Genomic DNA, 19,722 nt, shown 5'->3' on the forward strand with positions numbered 1-19,722 from the left:
TCTGTTTTTACAGCAGCAAGTACAGAGCACAGGGAACAATAAAAATAGTTGTAGCGGTCTTTGTGACAGCAGAGCTGAATGAGCCGCCTGGAGGAGAAACTACGCCGTCTGTCCAGTACGTGATGAGAGGGTGGTCAGGACTGTCCACAGCTTGTTCACAGTCCTCTCCATCACAGCATCAAACATCTTCAGATTGTGTCCAATGTACCAACCTTTCTGATCAGTTTGTTCAGTCTGTTTGCATGGCTCCGATGCTTCTCCCCCAGCAGACAACAGTGAAGAGCAGTACACCCAGGTACCTGTAGTCCTCCACTGCTTTGACAGTCCTTCCAACTAAAATGAACGACCACCTCTGTGGTCTTTTCCTTGTTCAGCAGCAAGTGATTTCTACCCAACCACTCCACAGACCCATCCTCCAGCTCCCTGTACTACTCTTCCTGTACACCATTTATACACCTCACCACCGCAGAGTCATCACAAAGCTTCTGCAGGTGGCACAAACTGGAGATGTATTTCAAATCTGAGGTGTATAAGGTGAACAGGAAGGGACACAGCACAGTACCTTGTGGAGCTCCTGTACCACTGACCACCACGCCAGCGAGAACACCGCCCGGGCGGACAAACTGTAGCCTGTCTGTCAGGTAATGAGTATTCCAGGAGATGGTGGATGAGTTGACACCCTAACCCAGCAGCAGAGGCTGAAATCGCACAGGAGAAATCAAAGAATGTGATTCTCTCACACCACCACCATCCAGGTGCAGCTACAGCAGATAGATGACAGCATCATCCACCCCCACAGCAGGTCGGAAGGCAAACTGTGGAGAGTCAAGTTATGATGTCACCTGCAGGTTTAAATGGGCTAAGACCAGTCTCTCTAACACCTTCCACTGCACCGCCAACCTGTCCAGGCTCAGACAGAGGGCTGGCTCAGGACTTCAGAAACAAGGGGCTGATGCGAAATATATGCAGTGAGTTATTGAAACATGTGCATTTATAAAAGGAAACACAATCTGTAAGGCAGACACAAAGGTTGCAGAATTCTAATAAACTTGAAAGTCTAAATTTGGTCTGAGCACCTTTATTCTACAAAACAGCCCTCTGTGTTGAACCCTCTTCTATAAGCTTTCTGTCATTTTTTTAAGTAGTCTTCAGGAATAGTTCTCCAGGCTTATTGGAGGACATCCCAAAGCTCTTCTCCGGATGTCGACTGCCTTTTGTTCCGTTCTCTGTCAAGATGATCCCACACTGCTTCATAATGTTGAGGTCTGGGCTCTGGGGAGGATTCATCCCTCTAATAAGACCTGTTGCCACAGATTTTCAGTCCGGCTATTAGGTCAATTTTAATTTCTTTCAAACTGTGTTGTCTTTGGCATTTCTCATAGATACAACTAAAAGAAATGTGAACAAATCATGTGCCTTTGAAATAGGTTGCCTGAGGACACTATTTAAAACTGATTCTTTGCTAAGTTGTCTGTAATATGTAGACACAACACTGGTTCATCCCTGAGTTAGTTGCTTTTTTCTTTAAGCTTGAATGATTCATAGGTCGGTGTTCAGTGGCTTATCAAGCCAAGAAAAAAAACATCCTCTGAAAATGCTCAGATACAAGGACAAGGACAAAAAAATCTGCATAAAAAGAATGCCAATGTACAAATATAAACTATGAAAAGATCCTCCAACTGTTGCTTGAAGCCATTTTTGATAATTACAAGATAGTCTGGCTCCTTGGAATTTATTTAAAAAGAAATGACGAGTGGCTCAAGACTTTTGCATAGTAGGTGTACTGTATGTTCGGAAGTATTAAATAACTTGGAAATGATCTGGGACGAAGTTAAAGCAAAAATTGATTACTGTAGGCATCACAGAATCATATTTATTGAAAGATTATTGCTGTGCATTATATTGTATTGCATGGCTGATGTTCTATCATGCCTATATTCAGATCACTTTGCTGTATTTAAACCACTTTATAGAAAATTTGTATGAAAACAGAAACAATCTTTTTAGTATTTTCACTTAACACTGTTGATAGCACACCTGTTTGCTACTTTTAATACCTCTCCGTCATCTCCAGTCAGAATTTGAATCCAAATGTTTCCAGTCTTCTCTCCATGGACGCCATAAATCCTTCACAGTAAGAGATATGCATCTATGTAAATGCCTCTTTGCATCTGTGCGTGTCTGTCTGTTCCGCTGCCAGTTTGAGCGATGTGTTTACAGTTTGATGTAGTCATGCTCTGAAATAACTATCACACTTTGAGATTCTTCAGGGGTCACTTGCCTGTTTTTGGTCTGACCTTTAGCCCCACACTGACCTGTAAAGGGAGATGCACATATTTACACCCTTGGAAAAATGGAGATATGGGGTCAGGCCCAAACTAAACTGGTTATATTTTCTACATTTTATGGGAAATTAAGCCCCTGTCTCTCAGGCTCCTGAGGTTAAGTCAATATTTGGAGATGAAAGTTTGTGGGAATTTTACCACCATGGCACTCACTATCAACCCCCCCCTGCCCTACAAATGATATGGCTGCATTCACATCACACCCCCTACACCCCCCCCCCCCTCCATCAGCTCGCAGGCGTTTCCCACTCAAATGCATGCTCTTGCTGTCTTAGCTGATTTCCATCACTCGATAAAAAGTCCCAGTGTGTGTTATCAGGGCCGCCCTTTACTGTAGTTAAAGTTTACACTGGCAGTAACGGTGCCAGGTTTTATGATCCATAACAAGTCGTCATTGAAAGTCATTAGCAAACATCAACATCGTAAATTGGCCGCAGTTGGTCTCGGGAGTCTCGCAAGGGCTGTGAACAGGGAGACATAAATATGCATCAGTGAGCGATGCAGAGCAGCGGTAGATCTCTGTGATGAGGAAGGTGGGAGACAGGCGTCCTCAGCAGGATTTTTTTTACGGGATCATTGTTGGCACTGCGCTCCGAAACCTCACATTTTTGTCTGCGTGTGCGCTCCGCTTGTGTTTTGTTTCTCTCAGATGCCTTCCAGCATTCCTCGCCTGCGCGCACAGGGGAGAGTGGTGTTTTGGAGAAAATATTGAATTAGAGAAAAAGAAGCAGAGAGGGAGAAATGAAGGAGAGGGAGAAATATTGACTCCTTCTGGGAAGGAGCGAGACGGCAACGCCTTTCCAATAACCATAAACCCACTGGGCTGAAAATAGACGAGCCGAATGAATAAACGAATGTGTTCATACCACATGAGCTCTTCTCTTTCACAGACTGGGGGGAATGGAGGTGACCCCCCTCCCCTTCCTCCCTCTTTCTCTCTCCTCTTTCACTGAGGCCATCATTTCTTCACCATGACGAGAGATATTAACCGGAACAAAACAGGTGTTTATGGGAAGCCTTCCCTCGATTGAGGTTTCCATGCACACACAAACACACACACACATTTCTCTGTGCAGCATAAAGGTGTCGACATCGGGGCCTGTGAAACAAGAGTAACATCTGGTTCGCATTTCACACCAGCCCCCCCTCTTTCAAATGTCATGGGCCATGTGGACATACTTTACACAAACCTTTGCATGGTTTTCTCTGTGAGGACATTCAGTGACATAATTCACTTTATTCTTAAACATCCCAACCGGTGCCGAACCTAAGTTTTTAACCACGGAACAGCTGGAAAGGTCTTAACTTAGAGCAACACTAGAGAAGTTGGTGAACCTTAAAACTATGTGCTTCTGACTCATTTTGAAGTTTTGTTACGTGCATTTCCTGGGCCTGAAACTGCCCTGGAGCAGCCAGGGGCTGAGATACCGCAGTTCACTACTTTGTTTTCGGGCCCGCACCACAACGTTTTGCTTTACGGTCGCTTGATATTTTTGTGGACTTCTGATGGCAGAAGACTCAACATGACAACATATTCATGTGTATAGCTGTGCATGAGCAGGGCTCCCACAGAGATTAGTTTTTTATGACAGGGGTGTTTTAACACACAACTTTATAGAGAGCCAAAGAGTGTTACTTCAATGGTTTCTCTTAATGTTTCTCACAAAGCTGGTTGGACAAGCACACAAACACACATATGGACATCCCTTCAGAGGACATTATTTTAGCTTCCATTCGTTTCATAGACACTATATAACTTCAACATAATAACTGTTTGCTTAAGCCTTATAGCTTTAACCAAGTCCTCACCAGAAAATTTAACTAATAACATTACAGGGCTTTTTATTTTGTCTTCAAAAGGGAGACAAATCTCAAACTAATCTATGGCTTCACAACATGAGTAACTCGTGTATACACACAGATCACTAGATAATCTGGAACCCTTTTGCTCTTTGGCTCCCCCTACAGTTGCAGGATATAATAGCCCTGTCGTAAAAAAAACAAATCTCCATCTGAGCCCTGGGAGGCAAGCAAGGGAGGCATGATGGTGTAAATTCTTTTTTAAAGCAGGGAGGGGGTTGTCTTTTGCTCCTGTTTTCCTTCGTCTTAAATACTTATTTCCTACAGTGTCCTAAAAACAAAATAAGAAACATCCAGAAACAACCATACACTACATGGCTCGAGATTCATGGACAAATGAACGTTGCAATGTCTGAGCAACACATTCCCAAACAATGGGCATAAATCTACTCCTCTTCTGGAAAGGCTGTGGGGCCTGGCGACAGGGATTTTCTCCCTATCACACACACAGGAGCATTTGTGACTTCAGGCACTGATGTCATGTGATAAGGCCAAGCTTGCAGTTCATCCCAAAGGTGTCGGATGGCTGGTGGACAGAACTGTGCAGGCCGGTTTAGTTCTCTCATACCAAACTGGGAGAGCTCTATCCTTTTTGTATCTTAGTCTGTGGGCATTGTGTTGAAACCGAACTGTTGGCACAAAGACAAGTGCAAAATACAGTCTTAAATTTTTATCGTATGCTGAAGCATTAAGATTTCCATTCAGTGGGCTGAAGGGACCCAACCCAAACAATGACCAGCAGTGTCTGCGTGCTTTTGGCCATGTTGTTTATTCTTGGTTGTATTTGCTGAGTTTTGAGACATCTTCTGTCTCCACCTTCGGTTCTAGAGAGGAGAATGGAATCTGAGTGTGGTTGAAAAATGACATTTGAAAAGCTCAAACTAATTGACTTGTTTTCACAGAACTTGCCGTGAACAGTTTTCATTGGAACCGCCATCTTGGCCCAAATACTCCCAAAGAAAACCCCGAACAACAAGCTCTGGGGATTATCGTAACCAAAAAATTAGTTCTGCAAAGACTCCAAAAAATATCTGCAGGCGCTTTTTAGAAAAAGGTTCAGAAGATGATTAACTTTCTTTTGTTTTGTTTTGCATGAACAGACTCTTTATGTTTGTGGAAAATATATCAGTCATGTGATAATAGAGCACTTAACTAGGCCATCAAGATCACCCACTGTAGGAATCAGCTGCAACCACTAAGGGCTGTGAGTACTCATTCATCTCATCCTTCATTCATCTGCTTGCTGACTGCTTTCAGTCAGTCATTTCTCATTTTGTTCATTCAGCTGTAACTATAGAACCTGACCAGCTTGTTCAATCTCTCTTCCGAGAACCATCACATCTGTCTTCTTTTCTACCTCCATCTGCAACATTCATTTACCAGACCTTCAGTCACCCCTCGCTGCGATGCTGTCACCCTCTTGACCCTCTTTTCACTCCTTCTCCTTCTCTTCATCCTCCTTTGCCACATTGCCTGCTCCCCTCTCACTCCGTCTCTCTCTGGGAAGTCATGTGACTTCTCTGAAGCTGAGCCCTATAAACCAGCAGTACATGGGGGGCTCAGCGTGTATACGGCTCTCTGATTGGCTCTCACATTTGGACGCTGCTTGGTGCGGACAGACACACATAGATATTGGAGACCCCCCATTTTCCTCTTTCAGGAACAAATGTGATTTTTCACATTACAAAACAGGAGGGGGTCATAATAGTGTTTGTGTGTGTGCGTGTGTGTGTGTGTTTGCGCAAGTGTTTACACATATATTCTTTTTTCAGTTAATATTCAAATAGAAGATTGGTTATTGGCCTTTAATGTGTGGGCTGTTCTCACAAGGGGAAATAAATGACTAAAGCCTGAGCAGAGTCATTAGTTACATGTTGGGGGATGTGTGTTGTAGAAGGCCAATAGCTGAATTGATTGTTTAATCCCACTGAATCCTTGTTGAGACAAAACACAGTCTGACAGATATTGGCAAAAAAAAGGGCAGCTAGTCATATTCATCAGCACATCCAGTTTGGTTTAATAGTTTCTGTTGGATGTAATTTGTTGTGAAACCCCTGTGAGATCTTTTATGTAACCTGAAATTATTATTATCTGAAACTTACCCCAGAAAGTTGTTTTGGTCTTGACTCATCCTAAGATCCCAAGTTTTTATCCGGCTATGATAACCGTGGCTTCAGGAAGGGAAGAGAATTAATAATTTTATCCACTATTGAAACCACAGAGTATACTGTTGGTAAAGAAATGTCAATCACGGTGGAGCCTCTTTGATATCCTTTGCCTTTTTACTGTGTAACCGACACACAGCCAGAGACACATTTTTCCTTTGGCTGTGAGTTCATACTCTCAACAACTATTGCAGCGTTTTCTGTAAAAAATTCTCAGCAGTCATTTATGATCCCCAGATGATTATTCCTAATGACTTACATGTGACTGTATCCGGAAAATTTCAGTATCTCTGTTTACAAAATTAATTGTTACAGTTTTGTACAGATGTTTACATTCCTTTGAGAAAAAAAATCCAATAATTTCAGTGATCTCACTTTTCTTAGAAAGTGTGAGCACTGGCTTCTGTTCAGAGTGTCATTATTTTGTGCTGCAGTGGAAGACACTCACTTTCTCATACACCATTTAATGTGTTCCATTTTTCTTAGATGGCAGTGGAGTCTAAAGAATGGCGTGAACATAAAATTATAAGGATTCATGCAAGCAGTGAATGATTAATTAAACTATTTTGGATTAAACTACAGTCTAGTAGTTTATCTAGTTCCATCAGAGGAGTTTGTATTCGCTGGATCAACAAAACCTCCTCTCAAAGATAAGGAGTTTCTATAACAGTGATTATGATCTTTTATTGTTAATTCGGCTTTCCGCTTCAGGCTTGTGCACATAAAAAGGGAGTTTAAATATTAATTCAACGCTTGTATTGTAAACAATACAGAAAAAACTTGACATCTAATTCTTAAAAAGAGCAGGTTGTATGAATTGAGAGGTTTGAAAAATACAATAATCATTATGGTAAAATTGTTGAAAATTACAAAGTTAATACATGCCTGCTCAGTATTTCATGACGACGGTACATAAAGCTCTTAAAACTTGCCATGACACTCTCCCATAATAATAGAAATCATGTTAGTCATTGACCACATCAAAGTGAATATTTATTGATAGAATATTATCTCATATATAGACTGATTATTTTTCTGAGATGTTTCCAGTATAGAAACAATATAATGAACTTGTTGGCAAATCTGGACAAGATATGAAAACATATATAACTGATTCTACGTGACCAACTAAAAGCACGGTTCCCATGTTAAACACGATACACAGCTTACATCTTCCTTTAACTCTGCGCTTTGCATTTTATCCCGGTGTAAAAAATGAACTTTCGATACCTCTGCTTGTTGACATTTAAATTTGATTTCAGTCTGAGTTTGCTGTCTGGGGTATTTTTCAGATGATTCAATCTGAAACTCTGAACATAAGGAGGGGCAGGTTATCAGTTCAGCTAACGTTACCATGGTGCCTGAGCCAGGTCAAAGTAACACCAGAGAATCTTGCACATTTTTTGCTCTTTGGCTCCCCCACAGTGGAGGGGCGTAGTATCGCTGTCATATAAACCTGCATATACTCATATAAACCCTGTGTGAGCCCTGCACATGTACAGCCATACACATTAGTTTGTTGTCATGTTGAAGAGAACACAAAGACGCCATCAGAAGCCCACAAAAATGACAAGCGACCGCAAAGCAAAGCGGTGGGATGTGGGGAAGAAAACGAAAGTCATGAACTGTGGTATCTCAGCCCACTGGCACTCAGGGGTAGTTTCAGGCCCAGGAATGTGCATAACACCCGTCAGTGCACTTCAAAACGAGGTTAACAAACTTCTTTTGTGTTCCTTTAAAAGAGTCACCTTCATGACACTGAAAACTCTTCAATTATAGCTCAACATTGTTTGCTAAACCACTAATCTTTCTTGAGCTGGCCTTATACTACACAATTTTTCAAGCTCTTTCAGAGTGGTATAGGGAAAGGGATTCTCACGAGAGTTATGGTGCCCGTGATCTCCGTCGTTTGGAGTAAGGTGGTCATAAAACTCAATCCAGGCTGTTTTAAGGCAGTCTGTCTCACATCTTGGAGTTATGATGAGTGTCTCGTCTTGTTTTATGCAAATTGTGTCGTTTAGTGGCGTATTCTGTGTTTTCAACCACTACGTGCAGGGAAAACTGGCTGAGACTGACCATGGCAATGAGGCCAAAAAATGCACGGTCCAATTGGACCGAACAAAAGGAGGAGCCACTAATTGTATTATGGCAACAGCACAAATGTCTCTACGTTGTTTCACTGCACTTAAAAATGCAGCTGTGGCGAAAAGCTGCTCCTCAGTTTGTTTCATTTTTATTAAGAATTTCCACCAGGTGCAGGATGGGAAATAATCTCAGATAAATCTAGTTCTGGTCTTGCAAATAGTGAACGTCCAAGATATCGAGTCTTTGCAAAAGTCTTTCATCTGTGATTTAGAACTTGGTGACATCGTGTTTAGATGTGACAGGGCACCAGACATTCGTCTTTTAAAAATCTTTAACATCAGAAGTTGTCCAGTGTATGGGGGGCATCAGGAGTACGTTCCACACACAGTTGTTTCTGCTTTTATCTGTGCAGACATTGTAAAACACACTATCCCGTTATCTAGTACTGCAAGTTGATTGCAAGCAGGCAGATTCAAAGTAACACATTAAAATATTGCTGATACATGCTCTTCTTTAGTAGCAAAACCAGGTGACAGTGTAAAGGTTGAGTCTTGTGTTTAGCAGTATGAGCTGGTAGAGATCAAAAACTGAACTGAAAGAGACTTACTGTCACCAGGAGGAAATGATGATAATATTTCCCCGGTTTTGTTGAATGTGTAAATAATATACTGTTTGCTGACATGTTTGCCCTTGCTCCTGCTGCTGATGTCTTTCATGACCTGTTATTCCTCACTTTTCCCCATCCTCCATGCATTGCTATCTTTCCTTTTTAGTTTTTGTCTCTTGACCTAATTTTTCCTGCTGTTTTTAACCACTTTGTTTTTTTATCATTATGGACAACTTTAGATTTTCATTTGAAACAGAAAACTGAATTCTTCTTTTCATTTACGATGAAAATGTTTACCTTTTACCTTTTTTGAGCTGTTACCTCAGTTTATTGCCGCGATAGAGGGCAACCGGGAGCATCGCATGTTCCGACTTCCGTCCAGGAAAAAATTTCATAGAAAATGTTACAAGAAGTTGGATTTTGGTAACTCAGAATGTTTCTCAACTTCAACTTCCACATTTATTGCTGTTCCTCATATAGGCCGCTTACACAGTAAACACATTTTTCTTTTGTTTGTCTTGATCTGACGAAACATTGGACCTTTAGTTGATTCTTGGTTCATCTATTTCTTGAGTTCAGAGACTGGTGACGAGTGTTTATTGCTTGACAGCAAATGAATGAAGCAACATGCAGTCAGCTGTCTTTATTCCACATGATTTGGAGTTCTGATTTCCCACGTCCAGCGTACAGACCGATTATTTATTGATCGACAACATTTATTTTTTACTGTGGCGCTGCATTTTTTTCTTACAAGATTAGAGTTTGCTGTCCATTCATGACCAAAAACCCCTTACTCACCATGTATGAATGTGCATGCGGTAATGTTTGAACTCCTGTGTGTGTCTGCTAAAGCGTCAAGTTGAAATGTTGTGCAGTCCCGCTGGCTGGCTGTGGGGACACACACTGACACCTGAGAGTGTTCGAGGGATTGGTCTGAGTCCACGCTGTTACAGTAAGCCATTTGGCATTTGAGCTTCTCTGCTGCTACGCTTGTGCAGCTGTGAATGGAGAGGGGGGGAAAAAAAAGAAATAAAGAAAAACAAAAGTTAAAACAATACATCTGTGCCTATGACAACATGCCTCGCAGCTGCCTTTTCCAAACTTTTTTTTATATTTCGGTATGAGCCACACCCGTGTGTTCATGTGATAGGCGTTCCAGGTGTTACGGGAAAACCATTTCACTGATGACCTGCATGGAAATGAAGTTAGTCACAATGAGTTTTTGGGCACTGTAGAGTGTGTGTGGGGAGTGGGGGATGGTGGATAGTGATCTTAGTAAAATACTGAGGTTTGACTGTGTTTGTGTGTCTACATGTGTCACACTGAGCTGGTCAGTACATGTCAAGACTGCATGTCTTTACAGGCTTGAACACACAAAATCCTAGTTGCACACAGGATTTGAGTGCATTTGCCTTTCTGTATGCTTCCCATATGGTTTTCATTGATCCATGTCCCTGTTATACCCCTTCTGCTGCCTCGCGTTCTCGCTGTCTGTGTCTGTGTGCGCCGATGGTGAAGGAATGATGGAATGCTGGAGGGTAAATCTCTTGTTTCCTGGAAGCCGGTCTGGCTTTATCAGAAGCGGCTGTGACAATACTTGAACTGATGGGCCAACCAAACGTCTTTCCTTTAAGAGGCGATCAGGCAGCAAAGAGCCTTCCTGGAAGAAATAATCAGCAAACTGGAGACCCTTCCTGGAAAGGCTGCTGTGGATTGCCAGTTGCAGGGCATTTTCCTAACCTCTTAATATTCCTTCCACCTTTAAGGATTGACATGCTGACATTGGCAGGAGCTCATATATGTAATGAAAAACACAAGAAGCTGTTGATATTATGATTTTAATCAGGCTGCAAGAACATCATTAGTCCAGCAGTGTTCCCATTGCTCAACTTGCTTCTCATTCTTTGTGCTGCATTAAGACATGCAGATAAATGTGTGAGAGTTGGTGCCCTAAAGTTTTGGTGTGAATGTTTTGATTGTTGGAAAAAAGAAAAAACTCTCGAGAGCCGGGTGTTGTGCTTGGCTGGGACACTGTTGACAACTGCTGAACTGGACACAGCTAGTCATAATCCGAAAAAATGAATCATAGTGGAAAAACTTTCTGCGAGCATGTGAGATTCACAAGAGGAGCGAAGGATACAGGCAAAATATTCCAGTCCGACTCACCAGGCAACTATGAGGAACATAAAATGAGTCACAGTGAGCTGAGCTGGCTTATTTAGACAATGTGTTTGTGTGTAAAACTGGATTATTCTGGTTGGATTTTGGGAAGAAGGCTCACTCTTTCCTGTTTGTCTTTTGACAAGTCATTCTTGTCAGTAAGTGCCCCGCTCAGTTTTTGTCAAAAACACACACACCAACTCTTGAACCAAAATATGAGACAATGGATCCCTTGATTTAATTAATTATGAATTAAATACCTGAAAAACACTTCTTCTCAGTCCTGGGCTGGCTCATTGTCAGGGATGTTTGTCAAAAAGGTCCAAATATACCAATTATATGTTCACGTCAACGACTCAGTTTCACTTCACATTTCAGACTTTTTTTTTCCCCAAGTTGAACGAGATGCTCTGTATTGTTTTGTTTTTTTTCTTCTTAAAGAAAGCCTCGTCTCATTAGTGCTCCCTCGTCTATCACACGCAAACTCTCACTCACACAAAGACAAGTCATTCGCTCCTTCTCGTACGCACACTAACACCAGGCAAGCCGTAAAAACTCAACTCAATTAAAGTGCCTCTTTCCTGGAAGCCAGCCTCAGACAGAGCACAAGGTATGCAGGGAATGGGAACCGTGTGTGTGTGTGTGTGTGAGAGAGAGAGAGGGGAGTGGGGGTGGGAGGTGGGGGGCAAATAAATGAAGAAACTAACCTCCTGCTTAATTTTACCAACAGCTATCTCACTTGACCAAACACTTACGCACTCACACTCTGCACTGGCTGCACACTTAAACCACGGAGCGTCATAAATCTCCTCCACGTGGACGCTTTCACCTATCTGACCTCACACACTCGCACATATACATCTATCCACATGTTCCCCAGAGGACACCGTCCTCTCTCAGCCCCTCAGGCAGGATGTATAAAACCCCACTGCATTCCTTTCCAGTTAGGTCCAGCCCAAAGTGAGCTCTCCACACAGTAACTGCTGTGTCAAAGGTTGTGTGTATATGTGCGATGGAGTTAACCTAACTCTGCGCTTCTGGGAATCCCTTTGTTACTGCATGGCGTGCACATCAGCAATACCCAAACCACCCTTTCCCATATATTCTCTGATGTTTATGGGGTTCACCCACAATGCTCTACTCGATCAAATAAGTGACACTTTCAGTCATTTTACATGATGAATGTGGGCCCGCCTCGTGTTGTTTCTTTTAGCGCAATCCCGGGCTTTCAAAGCCAGCCGACTAAATAAGCCCTGCTTTGTTTAACAAGGAAATCCCATTTGTCAGTAAATAATCTTGTTGTAAAGCCAGGAATTGCTGGAATACAGACTGCTTTATGATACATTACAGTAAGTTAGCGCAAATCCATTCAATATTGACTCAGAGGGAGAAAAAGAGAAGCAGCAGAGGAGGCAGAGAGACAAACAGTGAAGTAACACACAGGGCAAATGCATTGGCTTTTGTAAAAATAGTGCTCTTTAATATAAATTATTGAAATATTTTAGAAATATAAATATGTGCAACGTTCCTTTTCATTTATTTTGTAATGCTTTGTCATTTCAGATATTACAGCTTGTATTTTGCCAGACTAGTGGCCAGCCTTTTGCAAAAGAGTCTTTATAAAAGACAAATGATTCACATACACATGGTCCACCGCTGCAGCACAAGTAAGAAGTCGGTGTTGACGTGAGAGCGTAAGACTCAGATCTGACCAAAAAACATGTGTCACCAGGCTGCAATTCAGCGCCCTTGTCTAAAGTAGCCACATGAGCTTACACTAATTTTATGATGGGAAAAGGCAATTACTCCCATATGGATCACAGGTGAGTACGAGCACGGGACAAACGGGGAGGAAAATCAACACAATCCTGGTCAAATCTGAGTCTTGCAATTTGTTTTTACAAAAGGCATTTTTCTTTAAAGAATCACTTCAGGGAAGTCTGGAGTTCCCTTGACTTTCAGACAGACAAACCCAACTGTTCGCTCCTGCTTCAGAGGTGACGATGGAAGGTAGATGGGGGGCAAAAAACAAACAAACAAACAAAAGCCATTAGACAAATAACAAAAGTCCAAATGACAGCTTATTTCCACCTTCTTGAGTTGTGTGAGAAAACCAGGAGAGAAAGAATACAGGCACTCAAACATACATGGGCATTTTAACAAAAAAATAAACGAGTTGGCAATGCAATCTAAGAAAACCTAAAAAAACAGAATTAAGACTCGGCAAACGCTCTCTTTATCTTGTTGGCTGCTATATTTACAGGAGCAGCGTCCCGTTAAACTCTATCATCAATTACATCAATGTTTTTGTAAAGCTGTATACCAGTATGTCTCCTCCCCTTCTCCCCTTCCCATCACCGCAGTTCTCCATCCTCTTCAATTTCCCTTTCCTAATCCCATTTCCCGCTCCTCTTTCTCCCTTAGCTCAAACCGTTTTCCCACCCTCAGCAACCTCTTCCCCACCTCCAACTCATCGTCTTCAATCCCCAGTGAGCCTTACAGCTTCACAGACATTTTTTCTACCCAATCGGGGCAAGAATAAGTCCTGCCGCCGCTTAGTTTGGTCCCACGCCTGAGCTTTTGTGTCAGTAACAAGCTTTTGTCTCGGCGACAGCAGTCTGTTTTCTGTCACTCTCAAAGCCAACATAGATCAAAAATAGGGCAGGGTAACAGAAGACAAAACGAGACACAAACAGAAGGAGAAAATGCTTTGTAATGTTTTTTTGTCCCACGCTAACAAAACCTTCGTGTGGGCCTGTACCTGCATGTGTGTGTGTGTGTGTGTGGAGCTAGCGTGCATGACCACCCCACTCCCCTCGATGTGGCAACATTTGCGGGAAACAGCAATGGAAATATGTGCACAACCACAACACACGAACACACTCAGACAAACAAATACTGAGCGCTGGGCCCCTCATTTGGACTTTGCCTTTTCTCTGTAACTCCTCCTTCATTCACTCCCTCTCAGCCTTTCAGCTCTTTGCCATCTGTCATTCTGTCCAGCGATCCAAAGTGTTGCAAATGACATGCTGACAGAGGAGGTTTCTTCTTAAGCACATTACACCCACCGAGATCACTGGCGGTGCATCGATCACTCACGGTCATCGTTTACGTCGACCAATCGGGTTAGTCTTCTACGAGGCATTGCTCTGCGTCTGAGTCAGTCATAGGAAACGTTGGCCTTTGACCTCTGGCTTCGTCTGCCACTCGTGCTAGTGGTCAGTTTTTCCAAGGCAGGATGGACGAGGTTATCGTTGGTTACCCCCAAAATCACGCTCCTCATCCAAAACTAAGTAGAAAGTGTCCATCAGTGATTAAAGAGATCTACAATCAGCTGATTCAGGCCACTATGGAAAACTGACCTTATATTAGTTTCTGAGGCTCAGCCTGGTCAGTCTCTGGTGGCACAACTGTTCTCGCATGCGCTGAGAACTGATCTGTGCGGTCGTCCAGGCACCTGGTCTATGTAGCAGAAGCTCTGCAGTTCCTGTCAGTCATATAGGAGCATCGTACTTCTCCAGGAAATCTCGAAGTGTGTGCGGAAGCTGCTCGGTTTGCTGTGATGCCCCGAGACCTCTGTTGTTCAGCGTCCGCCTGCACATGTGCTGCAGGGACGAGAGAGACGTTAGGAGGGGTCGCTGCAACTCCAGGGGGATTTTCTCTCCACCGGTGTGGATCAAATAAACATTGCGGCCCTTCATTTTTGCCTCTCCTGAATTCCCTCCAGCTCCAGCATCCGGCCCTTTCCCCATGTAGTGCGCTATGAGTTTAAGCACACAGTCAAACTGAGGAAGCTCTTGGGTGTTTTGAGCATCTGGCTGCAGGAAGAAGCCACGTTCCTCGCTGTGGATGCGCAGGTTCTTTGTTCCCCGAGCTGTCTGCACAGACAGGGTGAAGAAGTAGTGGTGGTCTGAGGAGTCACGGATCAGGAAAGTGCCAGGGGGCTCAGAGCGCAGCAGGGTGCTGGCCTCCCGGCCCCCAACAGCCCCCCAGTAAAAGCCACTCTCCTGGAGCTTACGCAGAGCACGCATCACCTGAAACGGGTAGAGACAGCATGTCATCACACGTCATTAGTCAGGGTGAACATTGGGACTCCAAAAACCCCCAAAGCAACTCGTGTAAATAAAAAGTCGGGTGTGACTGACCTGCTGGTAGTGTTCATGCGAGCTGAAGGGCTTGTAGTGATGCGGGGTAAAGTTTGACCTCTGAACCCGGCCCTCTGGAGGGGGAGCACCGCTCATTGCAAGGGGGTTCCGTCCACTGAAGGTTACCATGGCGCCATGGCCCCCTGCCTCCGCCCGCTGGTCGAGAGGCAGGGGGCCTAGAACAGGAGCTTGGAGGCAGACAAGTGGAGAGGCATTTGGGGCAGAGGGAGAAGAGATGGAGGGGGAAAGGGATGAGGGTGTTGGGGTCACACACCGGGTCCAGGGCCCCGGGGCAGAGGAGTCTGATGCATCCAGAGAGGGGCTGGGAGAGAGCACCAAAACACAGCTGGAGGGAGACGGGAGTGGGAGAGCACAGATTAGCCCCTATCCATCTATATATAGACTGATGACATACAAACATAGAGGCAATAGAGTCTCACTGGAAACTTACACTCCTTCATTAGAAGTGACATAAACAAATGACCACTTTGGCACGCTGGAGCTCTCAGTTTACTCCCATAAAATGCAGTTATGGCGACCGTGACAAATGCATGAGGCAGGACCGGGCAGTGAGCATACAGGTTATATTTAGTTTTAATGAATCCTCTGCTGCAGCTGCACCGTGCAGCCAGACGGCAACTGGATCCTGATTGCTTTCAATTGTCTTCGATCGGCGCACCGCAACAAGGGATTTCCGAATCGGGGTCACTGTGAAAGAGTCAGTCGCACTTTTTCCTCCCCCTCCACCACATTCACTCATTACACTAAATAACTCTTTATTCCTGCACCGGCGGACCTTTCTCCGGTTTCATTGGAACTGAATTGTGTCCCGTCTGCAGTGATCCCCTGCAGGCTACGGGGAATTAGACTCTGCTTCACGGGACAGTGCAGGACGGAGGAGGGGGAGAAAGCAGGAGGCGCCATAACGGCTCAGAACCACCACCGAGGTCGGTCCACTACCCAAAATACTGCCGAAACAACCCAAAAACGTATAGTCTACATCCTGCCGGACTCACGCTCCAAACTGCCGCATGACACCTTCGGTACTAAAACTCGCTGCATCCTTATCTCCGGTGTCATTCAAGCAGACGAGCCGCTCTCCGCGTCTTTTCCCAACTTACCTTACTGATATGTTCAGCCCCGCACCGCAGCCGCTCGTCGCCGAAGGAGAAGATATGCAAACTACCCGAAAGTAGTGCTAGCTGAATTATTAACTCAGGCATTAAAATCCAAAAGAAAAAGTATCCAGAAAGTGTGTGGGTTCCTTCTCAGAGCGGAGGAATGTGGCAGCGGTGATATCAGCCGGAGAGATCCCGTGTGTGTGTGGAGGAAGGTTACAGGAGGTTGTTTCCAGTGAGTAAAGCCGATGTTCGTAAGGCTCCGCCTCCTCCGCTCGGAGGTTCTTCCAGTAAACACACGCACGCTCGCGCGCTCGCGCTCGCACGCACGCACGCAAAGAACAGGCGCTCGCGCTCGTGCTTTGGCAGATGGCCAGTAAATAATCAGCGTGACCTTTGCCGGGCTCTTTCCTGGTACTGGTGGGTTCCCTTTCTCGACAAGGTGAAAAGGTTAAAAGCTCCATACAGGCAATAATAAAAAGAGAGAGAGAAAAAAAAAATAGAATAATCACATTCTGTTAATGTCACAGATTCACGGAGCAGGATTTAAAGACACATCAGTGGTACGCATATTTGATCTAGAGCAGTGATTAACAAGTATAGGCTACTGCATGAAGAGTAATTTAATCATGAGTTTAAACAGCACACTGTTGCACACTGAATATAGGGAGTAAAAACGAATTATTAAGCAATTAAAGGCATGGTCAAATAATCGTTCATATCTATGATTTATGTAACATCTCTGAGGCGTGCTTTGTTTATCTCTGTAATCTGTTTCCGTCAGTCTTTGCCCATCACCGATGCTGCAATGTGCATTTTTCTGCTGTTCACTAAAACAGAGCCTCACCTTAAAGCAGAACGCATGTCCTTACAAACTGTCAGCATCAAAGATAGTCATTCATTTTAGCCGCTTCTCTCCACAAAATGCCAGGTGATCACATTAACACCTGACCTACTAGCCCACAAGGAATCAAATGTGCGAAGATAAGGTCCCCCGGGCTGCCGTTCCATGTCAGGAAGCCTCTGACTTACAGTAAATGCTCTTGAGCAACAAGCAGCAATGTTACTATTGTGTAGAGCCTGACCTGAAAATACTCTTTTACAAGGAAAGACCAACATTGTAATCTTATCGTACATTTATTTAGCAAGACAGATGCTGGTGTTACATGATTTTATGTTGTTTTTATGTAAAGTGTCTTTAAGTATTTAGAAAAGTGCTTTTAAATAAAATGTATTATTATTATTATTTATTATATGATCATCTATTATGTAGCTTAATTATTACTCCAGTTATGTTGGCAGAATTTTAATGTTTTATCTGCTCAGTTGAGTTGTTCTTATGCTTGGTTGATTTTTGTCTCAATGTTGTTGTCAGTGTACTGTTGGGTAGCTTCGTGTTTGATATAACTGCCATGAACAGCTTTTTAAAGTTATCATTTTAATTGGATACGCTTTAAATGAGCCCGATATGACTTGTGTTATGAATCATTTATTGTTCTGTAATGCAGGTTTACAGGGAACAATGCATATAAAGTATTATCTGTAAAAAAAACTGTCCTAATTTACATATACGCACTGAGCAGAAGACTGAGCACTGACCGAGCCAAGTTCAATCTTCTTGCTTAAATTTGCATGGATACGATAGGGGATTTTTTCTTTTATCATTCCAGAAACAAAAATAAATAAATACAGTTCGCAGCTGGGAAAAAAACAGTAAAATATTATACAAGTCAGGATACGATATTATATGAAAGCCATCTTTCAAAGCCTTTGCGTTGTAAACAGAAATAAAGGTGGGAAGGCTTTGGTTTCACATGATTCTAACTATGCAAGAGGAAATATTTGGTTGAGACTATGAAATGACGAATTTTCAGAAAACTGTCTTTAAAGAAATTGATTATGAGAATTATAAATTTCCCTACTTGTTTACTTACATTAAGTCTGTTTTCTGAATTGCTGTTTAAATATGACAAATAGGCCAAAATGAACAGTACTGTGTGTATCCCAATCTTTTCTTTTTCAGTATAGAATACATATACATTTTTCTTTCAGGACTTCTTCTGGTTTGAGAAGTTAGCTGTGGTTATTGTGATGTAGCAGAGCTGCAGAGTTAAAAGTATTTCACACTGAAATGATGGCTGGTAGAAACTAGTCAAGTAAAGAAAATGTTACTTCCCCGTCTGATTAGCAGTGCAAAAAGTAGTTCAGTTCATGTATTTGCATCAATAAAACCAGAATAAAATCAACCCACTGATTAATGTTCATATCAAGCTGCAAAACTACGGTTACCATCCTGCCAGCGGTGTCATTACTTTTCTATAATAAGTAACTAGCATCTGTCCAAGGTCCCAACAGGCTGGCGACAAACTCATCTGCTGGCTGAAGCAGTCTCCTGTGCAAAATACAAACACAGACAAGTTTCACTAACAGCTGAGAACACAACTTGACAGGTCCCGTGGGGAGCCGACATAAGCACATGTTTCCAGGAAGGCATGAGGAGGCTAACTTGCAAGGCTTATCTGTGTCCACATTCCCTTTAAAAAATACACAAAGACTACCAAGACTGGAACAAAACCTTCAGATACACACAGCATGACTGAATTTGAATACATATACACTTCTAATCTGCTTTTACTTTGTGCAGTAATGTCAACGTGTACAACTTGAGTTTTCTAAATGAATTTTAAAGCTCATTACATATCATTTTATAGTCATGTGAGTGATGTGCTATCATTTTTACCCAGTAACATTTCAAAGGAAAAAAGTCTTGGGTCCCTCATTTCTTTGTAGATTTTTAGGGAAAACAGGAAATTTGAGCAACAGTTTATTGAAATGTGCAAACATAAGAGGAAAAACAGTATAAAATGGAAAGTCAATATTTGGTCTGAGCACCTTTACTCTTCAACACAGCCTGAACCCTGTTAAACAAGTTTTCTGTCATTTCTTTAAGTAATCTTTGGGAATAGTTCTCCAGGCTTCTTGAAGGACGTACCAAAGCTCTTCCTTGTAAGGTCATTTCTATTTCTTAAGGACATCTGTAAGATACTTTTTTTTTTTGAGGCCCGACATTTCTTCTTTTGTATTTGAAGGACACACTGTACACCACTTCAAGATATGGTGGGATTTAATCTGAAAGTTATTTTGGAATCAAACTGTTTTATCGCTGGCATTTTTTTTTGTGGCAATGGGAACAAATTTGTGTGCCTTTGTCACAGGTGGCTAATAACAAAGTGCCTA

The 19,722-nt window shown here is 42.8% G+C and overlaps 1 protein-coding gene across 1 annotated transcript; it reads right to left on the minus strand.

Annotated features, from left to right (window-relative positions):
• Positions 1–12,675: 12,675 nt before the first annotated feature.
• socs3b (suppressor of cytokine signaling 3b) lies at positions 12,676–16,736 on the minus strand. Its single transcript, XM_075457584.1, has 3 exons — positions 16,489–16,736; positions 15,368–15,713; positions 12,676–15,256 (listed from the first exon to the last, which is right to left on the minus strand). The coding sequence occupies exons 2-3, from the start codon at positions 15,494–15,496 to the stop codon at positions 14,717–14,719; spliced, it is 669 nt and encodes a 222-aa protein (XP_075313699.1). The 5' UTR covers positions 15,497–15,713; positions 16,489–16,736; the 3' UTR covers positions 12,676–14,716.
• Between the last annotated feature and the right edge of the window lie 2,986 nt (positions 16,737–19,722).

This window comes from Odontesthes bonariensis, chromosome 23 (assembly GCF_027942865.1).
Source record: "Odontesthes bonariensis isolate fOdoBon6 chromosome 23, fOdoBon6.hap1, whole genome shotgun sequence".
Classification (NCBI taxonomy): Eukaryota; Metazoa; Chordata; class Actinopteri; order Atheriniformes; family Atherinopsidae; genus Odontesthes; species Odontesthes bonariensis.

Coding starts and splice junctions, on each gene's coding strand:
- socs3b (XM_075457584.1), bottom strand. CDS start 15,496: ATGGTAACCTTCAGTGGACGGAACCCCCTTGCAATGAGCGGTGCTCCC. Junction 15,257..15,367: donor CGCATGAACACTACCAGCAG/GTCAGTCACACC, acceptor TACCCGTTTCAG/GTGATGCGTGCTCTGCGTAA.